This window comes from Oncorhynchus gorbuscha, unplaced genomic scaffold, assembly GCF_021184085.1.
Source record: "Oncorhynchus gorbuscha isolate QuinsamMale2020 ecotype Even-year unplaced genomic scaffold, OgorEven_v1.0 Un_scaffold_1562, whole genome shotgun sequence".
NCBI classification, from domain to species: Eukaryota; Metazoa; Chordata; class Actinopteri; order Salmoniformes; family Salmonidae; genus Oncorhynchus; species Oncorhynchus gorbuscha.
In genome coordinates, this window is record NW_025746301.1 from 120,544 (window position 1) to 132,606 (window position 12,063).

Below are 12,063 nucleotides of genomic sequence, written 5' to 3' on the forward strand. Positions count from 1 at the left end.
GGCCACTCAACGTCTTCTTGGCTTTTCTGTATCCTGCTGACCCGGCTCGGCCATGGTGCTGGTGGGGGGTTGGGGAGGGGTAAATATCTCCCTCCTGTAGATCTTCTGGTACCGGAGGGGTGGGGTTGGGGTACCGGCAGGGGAGTGGGTTGGGTACCCGGCAGGGTTGGGGTACCGGCAGGAGGAGGTGGGGTTGGCTACCGGCAGGGGGACTTGGGGTGGGGTACTGGCAGGGGAATGTGGGTTGGGGACCGGCAGGGGGACTGGTGTGGGTTGGTGTGGGGTACCGGCAGGAGGGACTTTGGGGTTAGGTACCGGCAGGAGGACTTAGGGTGGGGTTGGGTACCGGCAGAGGGGGGACGTGGGGTACCGGCAGTGGACTTGGTTGGCTACCGGCAGGAGGGACTTGGGTTGGGTACCGGCAGGGCACTTGGGGTGGGGTAGCGGCAGGTGGACTTGGGGTGTGGTTAGGTACCGGCAGGGGGTATCAGGGGGCACTTGGGGTTTGGAACTGGCAGGTGGACTTGGGGTTTGGAACTGGCAGGTGGACTTGGGGTTGGAACCGGCAGGTGGACTTGGGGTTGGGAACCGGCAGGAGGGTGGGGTTGGGAACCGGCAGGAGGGGTGGGGTTGGGTACCGGCAGGAGGGGTGGGGTTGGGACCGGCAGGAGGGGGTGGGGTTGGGAACCGGCAGGAGGGGGTGGGGTTGGGTACCGGGGAGGGGGGTGGGTTTGGGTACCGGCAGGGGGACTTGGGGTTGGCTACCGGCAGGAGGGGACTTGGGGTGGGATTGGCTACCAGCAGGAGGGGACTTTGGGTTGGGTACCGGCAGGGGGACTTTGGGTTGGGTACCGGCAGGGGGACTTTGGGTTGGGCACCGGCAGAGGGACTTGGGGTGGGTACCGGCAGGAGGACTTGGGGTTGGGTACGGCAGGGGACTTAGGGTTGGGTACCGGCAGGAGGGGACTTTGGGGTTGGCTACCGGCAGGAGGACTTTGGGTTGGAGTACCGGCAGAGGACTTTGGGTTGGGTACCGGCAGGGACTTTGTGTTGGGTACCGGCAGGTTTGTGTTGGGTACCGGCAGGGGACTTGGGGTTGGGTACCGGCAGGGGGACTTGGGGTTGGGTACCGGCAGGGACTTGGGGTTGGGTACCGGCAGGGGGACTTGGGGTGGGGTACCGGCAGGAGGACTTGGGGTTGGGTACCGGCAGGGGACTTGGGGTTGGGTACCGGCAGGGGACTTGGGGTGGGGTAGCGGCAGGGAACGTGGGTTAGGGTTGGGTACCGGCAGGGGGACTTGGGGTTAGGTACCGGCAGGGGTACTTGGGGTTGGGTACCGGCAGAGGGACTTGGGGTTGGGTACCGGCAGGGACTTAGGGTTGGGTACCGGCAGAGGGACTTGGGGTTGGGTACCGGCAGGGGACTTGGGGTTGGGTACCGGCAGAGGGACTTGGGGTTGGGTACCGGCAGGGGACTTGGGGTTGGGTACCGGCAGGGGGACTTGGGGTTGGGTACCGGCAGGGGGACTTGGGGTTGGGTACCGGCAGAGGGGACTTGGGGTTGGGTACCGGCAGGGGACTTGGGGTTGGGTACCGGCAGGGGGACTTGGGGTTGGGTACCGGCAGGAGGACTTGGGGTTGGGTACCGGCAGGGGGACTTGGTGGGGTTGGGTACCGGCAGGAGGGTATCGGCAGGGGCAGTTGGGGTTTGGAACCGGCAGGTGGACTTGGGGTGGGGTACCGGCAGGAGGGGTGGGGTTGGGTACCGGCAGGGGAATTTGGGGTTAGGTACCGGCAGGGACTTAGGGTGGGGTTGGGTACCGGCAGGGGACGTGGGGTTGTACCGGCAGGTGGACTTGGGGTGTGGTTGGGTACCGGCAGGGGTACCAGCAGGGGCACTTGGGGTTTGGAACCGGCAGGTGGACTTGGGGTGGGGTACCGGCAGGTGGACGTGGGGTTGGGAACCGGCAGGAGGGGGATGGGGTTGGGAACCGGCAGGAGGGGACGTGGGGTTGGGAACCGGCAGGAGGACGTGGGGTTGGGAACCGGCAGGAGGGACGTGGGGTTGGGAACCGGCAGGAGGGGACGTGGGGTTGGGAACCGGCAGGAGGGGCGTGGGGTTGGGAACCGGCAGGAGGGGGACGTGGGGTTGGGAACCGGCAGGAGGGGGACGTGGGGTTGGGAACCGGCAGGAGGGGGCGTGGGGTTGGGAACCGGCAGGAGGGGGACGTGGGGTTGGGAACCGGCAGGAGGGGACGTGGGGTTGGCTACCGGCAGGAGGGGACGTGGGGTTGGCTACCGGCAGGAGGGGACGTGGGGTTGGCTACCGGCAGGGGGGGCGTGGGGTTGGCTACCGGCAGGGTTGGTACCGGCAGGGGGACTTTTGGGGGCAGGATTGGGGTGGGATTGGGTACCGGCAGGAGGGAACGTGGGGAACCGGCAGGTGGACTTGGGTTGGGGTTGGGTACCGGCAGGAGGGGGTGGGGTTGGGTACCGGCAGGGGTACCAGCAGGGGCACTTGGGGTGGGGTACCGGCAGGGGGGACGTGGGGTGGGCTACCGGCAGGAAGGAGACTTGGGGTTGGCTACCGGCAGGAGGGAGACTTGGGGTTGGCTACCGGCAGGAGGGGACTTGGAGTTGGGTTGGCTACCGGCAGGAGGGACTTGGGGTTGGGTACCGGCAGGAGGGGACGTGGGGTTGGGTACCGGCAGGGGACTTGGGGTTGGGTACCGGCAGGGGGACTTGGGGGTTGGGTACCGGCAGGGGATTTGGGGTGGGATTGGGTACCGGCAGAGAACGTGGGGAACCGGCAGGTGGACTTGGGGTGGGGTTGGGTACCGGCAGGAGGGGGTGGGGTTGGGTACCGGCAGGGGGTACCAGCAGGGGCACTTGGGGTGGGGTACCGGCAGGGGACGTGGGGTACCAGCAGGGGGACTTGGGTTGGCTACCGGCAGGAGGGAGACTTGGGGTTGGCTACCGGCAGGAAGGAGACTTAGGGTTGGCTACCGGCAGGAGGGAGACTTAGGTTGGGTTGGCTACCGGCAGGAGGGAGACTTGGGTTGGGTTGGCTACCGGCAGGAGGGGACTTGGGGGGTTGGCTACCGGCAGGAGGGGACTTGGGGTTGGCTACCGGCAGGAGGGGTGGGGTTGGCTACCGGCAGGAGGGTGGGGTTGGCTACCGGCAGAGGGGGTGGGGTTGGCTACCGGCAGGAGGGGACTTGGGGCAGGAGGGTGGGGTTGGCTACCGGCAGGAGGGTGGGAGTGGGTTTGGGTACCGGCAGGGGACTTGGGGTTGGGTACCAGCAGGAGGGACTTGGGGTTGGCTACCGGCAGGAGGGAGACTTGGGGTTGGCTACCGGCAGGAGGGAGACTTTGGGTTGGCTACCGGCAGGAGGGAGACTTGGGGTTGGCTACCGGCAGGAGGAGGGAGACTTGGGGTTGGCTACCGGCAGGAGGGAGACTTGGGGTTGGCTACCGGCAGGAGGGAGACTTGGGGTTGGCTACCGGCAGGAGGGAGACTTTGGGTTGGCTACCGGCAGGAGGGAGACTTTGGGTTGGGGTTGGCTACCGGCAGGAGGGAGACTTGGGGTTGGCTACCGGCAGGAGGGAGACTTGGGGTTGGCTACCGGCAGGAGGAGACTTTGGGTTGGCTACCGGCAGGAGGGAGTGGGGTTGGCTACCGGCAGGAGGAGACTTAGGGTTGGGTACCGGCAGGAGGGGACTTAGGGTTGGCTACCGGCAGGAGGAGACTTGGGGTTGGCTACCGGCAGGAGGGGACTTGGTGGGGTTGGGTACCGGCAGGAGGGGACTTGGGTTGGGTTGGCTACCGGCAGGAGGGGTGGGGGGGTTGGCTACCGGCAGGAGGAGTGGGGTTGGCTACCGGCAGGAGGGTGGGGTTGGCTACCGGCAGGAGGGTGGGGTTGGGTACCGGCAGGAGGGGGTGGGGTTGGCTACCGGCAGGAGGGTGGGGTTGGCTACCGGCAGGAGGGGGGGTTGGGGCAGGAGGGGTGGGGTTGGCTACCGGCAGGAGGGTGGGGTTGGCTACCGGCAGGAGGGTGGGGTGGGGTTGGGTACCGGCAGGAGGGTGGGGTGGGGTTGGGTACCGGCAGGGGACTTGGGGTTGGCTACCGGCAGGAGGGAGACTTGGGGTTGGCTACCGGCAGGAGGAGACTTGGAGTTGGTTGGCTACCGGCAGGAGGGGACTTGGGTGGGGTTGGGTACCGGCAGGAGGGTGGGGTTGGGTACCGGCAGGAGGGTGGGGTTGGGTACCGGCAGGAGGGGTGGGGAACCGGCAGGTGGACTTGGGTTGGGTACCGGCAGGAGGGGTGGGGTTGGGTACCGGCAGGAGGACTTGGGGAACCGGCAGGTGGACTTGGGTTGGGTACCGGCAGGAGGGGGTGGGGTTGGGTACCGGCAGGGGGACTTGGGGTCGGGTACCGGCAGAGGACTTGGGGGTTGGCTACCGGCAGGTGGACTTGGGGGCTACCGGCAGGTGGGACTTGGGGTTGGGTACCGGCAGGGGGACACTTGGGGTCGGGTACCGGCAGGGGGACGGGGGGCTACCGGCAGGGGGACTTGGGGTGGGATTTGGTACCGGCAGGAGGGGTGGGGACCGGCAGGGTGGACTTGGGTTGGGTACCGGCAGGTGGACTTGGGGTTGGGGTTGGGGTTGGTACCGGCAGGAGGGGACTTGGGGTTGGGTAGGCAGGGGCACTTGGGGTGGGCTTGGCAGGAGGGGGCGACTGGGGTTGGCTACCGGCAGGGGGACTTGGGGTTGGCTACCGGCAGGAGGGGACTTGGGGTTGGCTACCGGCAGGAGGGACTGGGGTTGGCTACCGGCAGGAGGGACTTAGGGTTGGCTACCGGCAGGAGGGGACTTGGGGTTGGCTACCGGCAGGAGGGAGACTTGGGGTTGGCTACCGGCAGGAGGGAGACTTGGGGTTGGCTACCGGCAGGAGGGACTTGGGGTTGGCTACCGGCAGGAGGGGACTTAGGGTTGGCTACCGGCAGGAGGGACTTGGGGTTGGCTACCGGCAGGAGGGACTTGGGGTTGGCTACCGGCAGGAGGGACTTGGGGTTGGCTACCGGCAGGAGGGACTTGGGGTTGGCTACCGGCAGGAGGACTTGGGACTTACCCGGCAGGAGGACTTGGCTACCGGCAGGAGGGACTTGGGGTTGGCTACCGGCAGGAGGGGTGGACTTGGGGTGGGTTGGCTACCGGCAGGAGGACTTGGGGTTGGCTACCGGCAGGAGGGGACTTGGGGTTGGCAGAGGGACGTGGGGTACCGGGGGGACTTGGGGTTAGGGTTGGGTAGGAGGGGGACTTGGGGTTGGCTACCGGCAGGGAGGGGGACTTGGGTTGGCTACCGGCAGGAGGACTTGGGGTTGGCTACCGGCAGGAGGGGGACTTGGGGTTGGCTACCGGCAGGAGGGGGACAGAGGGACTTGGGGTTGGCTACCGGCAGGAGGGTCCCTGACTTGGGGTTGATGGCTGCCCAGAACCAGTTCCAGTGGGGGACTTGGGGTTGGACTGTACCGGCAGGAGGAGACTTAGGGTTGGCTACCGGCAGGATCATCTGACCACTCAGGGTTGGCTACCGGCAGGAGGGGGACCATTTGGGGTTGGCTACCGGCAGGAGGGGACTTGGGGTTGGCTACCGGCAGGAGGGGACTTGGGGTTGGCTACCGGCAGGAGGGGACTTGGGGTTGGCTACCGGCAGGAGGGGACTTGGGGTTGGCTACCGGCAGGAGGGGACTTAGGGTTGGCTACCGGCAGGAGGGGACTTAGGGTTGGGTACCGGCAGGAGGGACTTGGGGTTGGGTACCGGCAGGAGGACTTAGGGTTGGGTACCGGCAGGAGGGGGACTTGGGGTTGGGTACCGGCAGGAGGGGACTTGGGGTTGGGTACCGGCAGGGACTTGGGGTTGGGCACCTTGGGGTTGGGTACCGGCAGGAGGGTGGGGTTGGGGTTGGCTACCGGCAGGAGGGGTGGGGTTGGCTACCGGCAGGATGGGTGGGGTTGGCTACCGGCAGGAGGGGGGGTTGGCTAGGCAGGAGGGGTGGGGTTGGGTACCGGCAGGGGGACTTGGGGTTGGGTACCGGCAGGGAGACTTGGGGTTGGGTGCCGGCAGGGGACTTGGGGTTGGGTACCGGGGGTTAGGGTTGGGTACCGGCAGGGGGACTTGGGTTGGGTACCGGCAGGGTTGAGGCTGACTGTCGTCTTCCTCCTGTAGATGTCTGGTACCGGCAGGGATGGACTTGGATCCGAAGTTCAGGAAGTTAATCTACTACATGCTGGCCTCCCATCATGCTGCTGTGTCTCTGTGCTAACCTGTACTACCACGGCAGTGGGCAGAGGGACGTAGACTCCCAGACATGCCTTACTCACCCTGATGCCACACACCCCAGTCCCTGACTGGAGCTAGTGGAACCAGTTCTACCAGGAAGATGATGGACCTGCCCAGAACCAGTTCCAGTGGGGGCCACATTCCACAGAGGCACAAGGACAGACAGTTTCCAGACAAGTGACTGTCCACCAATCATAGTCAAGTGACTGTTACTATTCCACAGATCATCTGACCACTCAGCTCTGCACAGCTTCACTTTAGGATTATTCAGACCATTTGTTGCATTTTTTTTTATTTCGTATTTTATGCAATAAATAATCATATTCTGTCTGGCCTGTGAGTTGTTGGTGCACCTCTGTCATAAGCTTTGTTGATAGCTGGCATCTCCTGTGTCTTCTTCTTGGCCACATTCTGATTGTCCCACATTTTCAGAAAAGTGTCTCCACATGGTATTAAAATGTCTCTTATGTCTACGCATTGTGACCAGATTTCCCTTCTCAAGTTATTTGACAGATGATTTATTTTTACTTTGGCTGTGTTTAGTCAGCCCTAATTCTGTTTACCCAGGTATGTGGCAAAAGAGCTGCTCTGATTGGTTAAAAGATGAGACTTGTGCTGCCTGTGCACCTGACTACCTCCGGAGGAGTGTCATGACTCAGTAGCCCCTCCCAGTGATGTGTCATGCCTCTGGTAGCCCTCCCAGTGATGCCTCTGGTAGCCCTCCCAGTGTGATGCCTCTGGTAGCCCTCCCAGTGATGCCTCTGGTAGCCTCCCAGTGATGTGTCATGCCTCTGGTAGCCCTCCCAGTGATGTCTCTGGTAGCCCTCCAGTGATGCCTCTGTAGCCCTCCCATGATGCCTCTGGTAGCCCTCCCAGTGATGCCTCTGGTAGCCCTCCCAGTGATGCCTCTGGTAGCCCTCCCAGTGATGCCTCTGGTAGCCCTCCCAGTGATGCCTCTGGTAGCCCTCCCAGTGATGCCTCTGGTAGCCCTCCCAGTGATGCCTCTGGTAGCCCTCCCAGTGATGCCTCTGGTAGCCCTCCCAGTGATGCCTCTGGTAGCCCTCCCAGTGATGCCTCTGGTAGCCCTCCCAGTGATGCCTCTGGTAGCCCTCCCAGTGATGCCTCTGGTAGCCCTCCCAGTGATGCCTCTGGTAGCCCTCCCAGTGATGCCTCTGGTAGCCCTCCCAGTGATGTGTCATGCCTCTGGTAGCCCTCCCAGTGATGTGTCATGCCTCTGGTAGCCCTCCCAGTGATGTGTCAGGCCTCTGGTAGCCCTCCCAGTGATGTCAGGCCTCTGGTAGCCCTCCCAGTGATGTGTCAGGCCTCTGGTAGCCCTCCCAGTGATGTGTCATGACTCTGGTAGCCCTCCCAGTGATGTGTCATGACTCTGGTAGCCCTCCCAGTGATGTGTCATGACTCTGGTAGCCCTCCCAGTGATGTGTCATGCCTCTGGTAGCCCTCCCAGTGATGTGTCATGCCTCTGGTAGCCCTCCCAGTGATGTGTCAGGCCTCTGGTAGCCCTCCCAGTGATGTGTCATGACTCTGGTAGCCCTCCCAGTGATGTGTCATGACTCTGGTAGCCCTCCCAGTGATGTGTCATGACTCTGGTAGCCCTCCCAGTGATGTGTCATGACTCTGGTAGCCCTCCCAGTGATGTCAGGCCTCTGGTAGCCCTCCCAGTGATGTCTCATGACTCAGGTAGCCCTCCCAGTGATGTCTCATGACTCTGGTAGCCCTCCCAGTGATGTGTCATGACTCTGGTAGCCCTCCCAGTGATGCCTCAGGTAGCCCTCCCAGTGATGTCTCATGACTCTGGTAGCCCTCCCAGTGATGTCAGGCTCTGGTAGCCCTCCCAGTGATGCCTCAGGTAGCCCTCCCAGTGATGTCTCATGCCTCAGGTAGCCCTCCCAGTGATGTCAGGCCTCTGGTAGCCCGTGAAAACCTGCATGGATCAAATGCAATAATTTGCCATATTCTAATAATACTCATGTGCCAAGCTATCGCTACGGTCTTGTGAAACTTCCTTACATGTCACTTGCAACAATTTCAAAGATTTACAGTTATATGAACTCTAAGAAAGTCAGTCAATGGAAATACATTCATCAGGACCTAATCTATGGATTTCACATGACTGGGAATACAGATATGCATGCTGGTCACAGGGGCGTGGGTCAGAGAACCAGTCAGTATCTGGCGTGGGTCAGAGAACCAGTCAGTATCTGGCGTGGGTCAGAACACCAGTCAGTATCTGGGGTGGATCAGAACACCAGTCAGTATCTGGGGTGGATCAGAACACCAGTCAGTATCTGGGGTGGATCAGAACACCAGTCAGTATCTGGGGTGGATCAGAACACCAGTCAGTATCTGGTGTGGATCAGAACACCAGTCAGTATCTGGTGTGGATCAGAACACCAGTCAGTATCTGGTGTGGGTCAGAAAACCAGGCAGTATCTGGTTCCACCATTTGCCTCAAGCAGCGCGACACATCTCCTTCACATAGAGTTGATCAGGCTGTTGATTGTGGAATGTGGTCCTACTCTTCAATGGCTGTGTGAAGTTCCTGGATATTGGGCAGGAACTGGAACACGCAGTCGTACACGTCGATCCACAGCATCCAAACATACTCAATGGGTGACGTGTCTGGTGAGAATGGAAGAACTGGGACATTTTCAGCTTCCAGTAATTGTGTCCAGATCCTTGCAGCATGGGACCGTGCATTATCATACTGAGACATGAGGTGATGACGGGGATGAATGGCACGACAATGGGCCTCAGGATCTCCCCATGGTATCTCTGTTCATTCAAATTGCCATCAATAAAAATGCAATGGTGTTCGTTGTCCGTAGCTTATGCCTGCCCATACCATAACCCCGCTGCCACCACGGGGCACTCTGTTCACAACGTTGACATCAGCAAACCACATGACACCTGCGGTTCTGAGGCGGATTGGATGTACTGCCAAATTCTCTACAATGACTTATGGTAAAGAAATGAACATCACATTTTCTGGCAACAGCTTTGGTGGTCATTTTTGTAGTCAACATGCCAATTGTACACTCCCTCAACTTGAGACCTCTGTGGCATTGAGTTGTGACAACTGCACACTTTAGAGTTGCCTTTTATTGTCCCCAGCACAAGGTAGGGTAGGGCCTGAATGTTGCAGGCCTGCGTATGGTAGGGCCTGAATGTTGCAGGCCTGGGTAGGGTAGGGCCTGAATGTTGCAGGCCTGGGTAGGGTAGGGCCTGAATGTTGCAGGTCCTTAATGTTGCAGGCCTGGGTAGGGTAGGGCCTGAATGTTGCCCTGAATGTTGCAGGCCTGAGTAGGAATACCCTTCGCAATATTGGTAAACCCAGGTCAATGTAAACCTGCCAACACCTGTCTCAAAATGTTAAATCAGAATGTGGACAAGATCAGGACAAAGGAGCAGGTATAACCGGGGATAAAGTGTCGGACGATCGTCAGGCAGTACTAAAACACACCAGAGTAGCAACTGTGGGAGTTTTATTACACATAAATAAACTAAATGCAGATATAATTCACAGTGTCAGATGAATGAGAATCTGTCCTGTTCTTTGTGTGGTCAGTAGGCAGATGGTTCCAACAGAAACACTGGGACCTACAAACTGTAGGATGCTGTTCTGAGGTGAGAATCTACAACGACACTGAGAGCAACCAGAGAATCTAGAACGACACTGAGTGGACAAAACATTAAGAACACTATCCATGACAGACTGACCAGGTGATAGGAACCTTATTAAATCCACTTCAGAGTAGATGAAGGAGAGGAACCTTATTAAATCCACTTCAGAGTAGATGAAGGAGAGGAGACAGGTTAAATCCACTTCAGAGTAGATGAAGGAGAGGAGACAGGTTAAATTCACTTCAGAGTAGATGAAGGAGAGGAGACAGGTTAAATAAGGATTTTATAGCCTTCTGACATGGGGTTGCAACTCAATATTAGGAAGTTCTTTGTCCACTCAGTGTATATCTGTGGCTCTGGCTGCAGTCTTTATAATGGACAGTTTGGAAAAGCCGTTCTGCAACACACTCACTCTCCCTCACACACACGGTCAGGCCGGCCCCCACAGGAGCCCACAATGACATCACAGTCTCACCTCTGACCCAAGAGAACTTCTTCTTGGTTGGGGTTTGAAGGCGGTGTACATACCAGTATTACTGCCATACCAAAGAAAACATTTAAAGGGAGGGGCTTAATGGCCAACTCAGCCAATCAGAAATCATGTCCAAAATAATGTCCACTCTGCTGTTTGATGGGCTCCATCAGTGATGATGTCATCCAGCTCAGTCAGACATCCTGGTTCTCCAGGATCAGATCTGAAGGAGAGAAGAAGGAGGATGAGAGTGATAGAGACATCCTGGTTCTCTTGGATCAGATCTGAAGGAGAGAAGAAGAGAGGATGAGAGTGATAGAGACATCCTGGTTCTCCAGGATCAGATCTGAAGGAGAGAAGAAGAGAGGATGAGAGTGATAGAGACATCCTGGTTCTCCAGGACTAGGATCAGATCTGAAGGAGAGAAGAAGAGGAGGATGAGAGTGGTAGAGACATCCTGGTTCTCCAGATCAGATCTGAAGAGAGAAAGGAGGATGAGTGATAGAGACATCCTGGTTCTGCCAGGATCAGATCTGAAGGAGAGAAGAAGAGGAGGATAGAGTGATAGAGACATCCTGGTTCTCTCAGGATAGGATCAGATCTGAAGGAGAGAAGAAGAGGAGGATGAGTGAGTGTACCTGTCAGTGTGCTGCTGACATTTGTAGGAGAAACGATAAGCACCGCCCCTTAGCTATCCCAGAATCCACCGCCTGCTCCTGAGAGGAGAGTCAGGACCTTGGCAGTAAAGCTGTCTGTCATTGGCTCCAGAGTCTCGGTGGCTCCGCCTTGTGAGGAACCAATCAGGAAGTTCTGCTCTGGCTCCTCCCCTGCATCTCCACAACCAGCTGTGATTGGCAAGAGGCTCTGGAAGAGCTGTGGTCAGAGGTGACCCGTCTGAATGATGACGCTGTCATTGGAACAAAGACCCTCCGTCTGACAACAAAAAAACATGCTGCAATTAAAGTCAGAAAATAATTAGTTTCTATAGGTGTGAACATTATTTTAACAATAACACTAGGACCAGTTCTGAGGGGTATATTACTAACCCCAAGGACTAGTTCACCCAGGGGTATATTACCAACTAAGGACTAGTTCTGGGGTATGTTACTAACTAAGGACTAGTTCACCAGGGATATATTACTAACTAAGGACTAGTTCACCAGGGGTATAGTACTAACTAAGGACTAGTTCTGGGGATATATTACTAACTAAGGACTAGTTCACCAGGGGGTATATTACTAAGGACTAGTTCACCAGGGGTATATTACTAAGGACTAGTTCACCAGGGGTATATTACTAAGGACTAGTTCACCAGGGAGTATATTACTAAGGACTAGTTCACCAGGGGTATATTACTAACTAAGGACTAGTTCACCAGGGTATATTACTAACTAGGACTAGTTCACCAGGGGTATATTACTAACTAAGGACTAGTTCTGAAGGGTATATTACTAAGGACTAGTTCACCAGGGGTATATTACTCAGGACTAGTTCACCAGGGGTATATTACTAACTAAGGACTAGTTCTGGGGTATATTACTGGGGCTAGGTCACAGGGGTATATTACTAACTAAGGACTAGTTCACCAGGGGTATATTACTA

The 12,063-nt window shown here is 58.3% G+C and overlaps 1 protein-coding gene across 1 annotated transcript; it reads right to left on the reverse strand.

The window, feature by feature from the left end:
• Positions 1-6: 6 nt before the first annotated feature.
• On the reverse strand, positions 7-6,773 carry LOC124023242 (extensin-like). The gene is made up of 4 exons (XM_046337771.1): positions 6,701-6,773; positions 1,793-2,267; positions 347-574; positions 7-226 (listed from the first exon to the last, which is right to left on the reverse strand). The coding sequence occupies exons 1-4, from the start codon at positions 6,771-6,773 to the stop codon at positions 7-9; spliced, it is 996 nt and encodes a 331-aa protein (XP_046193727.1).
• Positions 6,774-12,063: the final 5,290 nt, after the last annotated feature.

Excerpts from the sequence above, each read along its gene's own strand:
- LOC124023242 (XM_046337771.1), bottom strand. The coding sequence starts at position 6,773 with ATGTGGGACAATCAGAATGTGGCCAAGAAGAAGACACAGGAGATGCCA. Across the intron at positions 2,268-6,700 it reads CAACAAAGCTTATGACAGAG|CCAACCCCACGTCCCCTCCT; the intron begins GTGCACCAACAA and ends TCCTGCCGGTAG. Across the intron at positions 227-346 it reads CCCACGTCCCCCCTCTGCCG|TACCCCACCCCAAGTCCCCC; the intron begins GTACCCAACCCC and ends TTCCCCTGCCAG.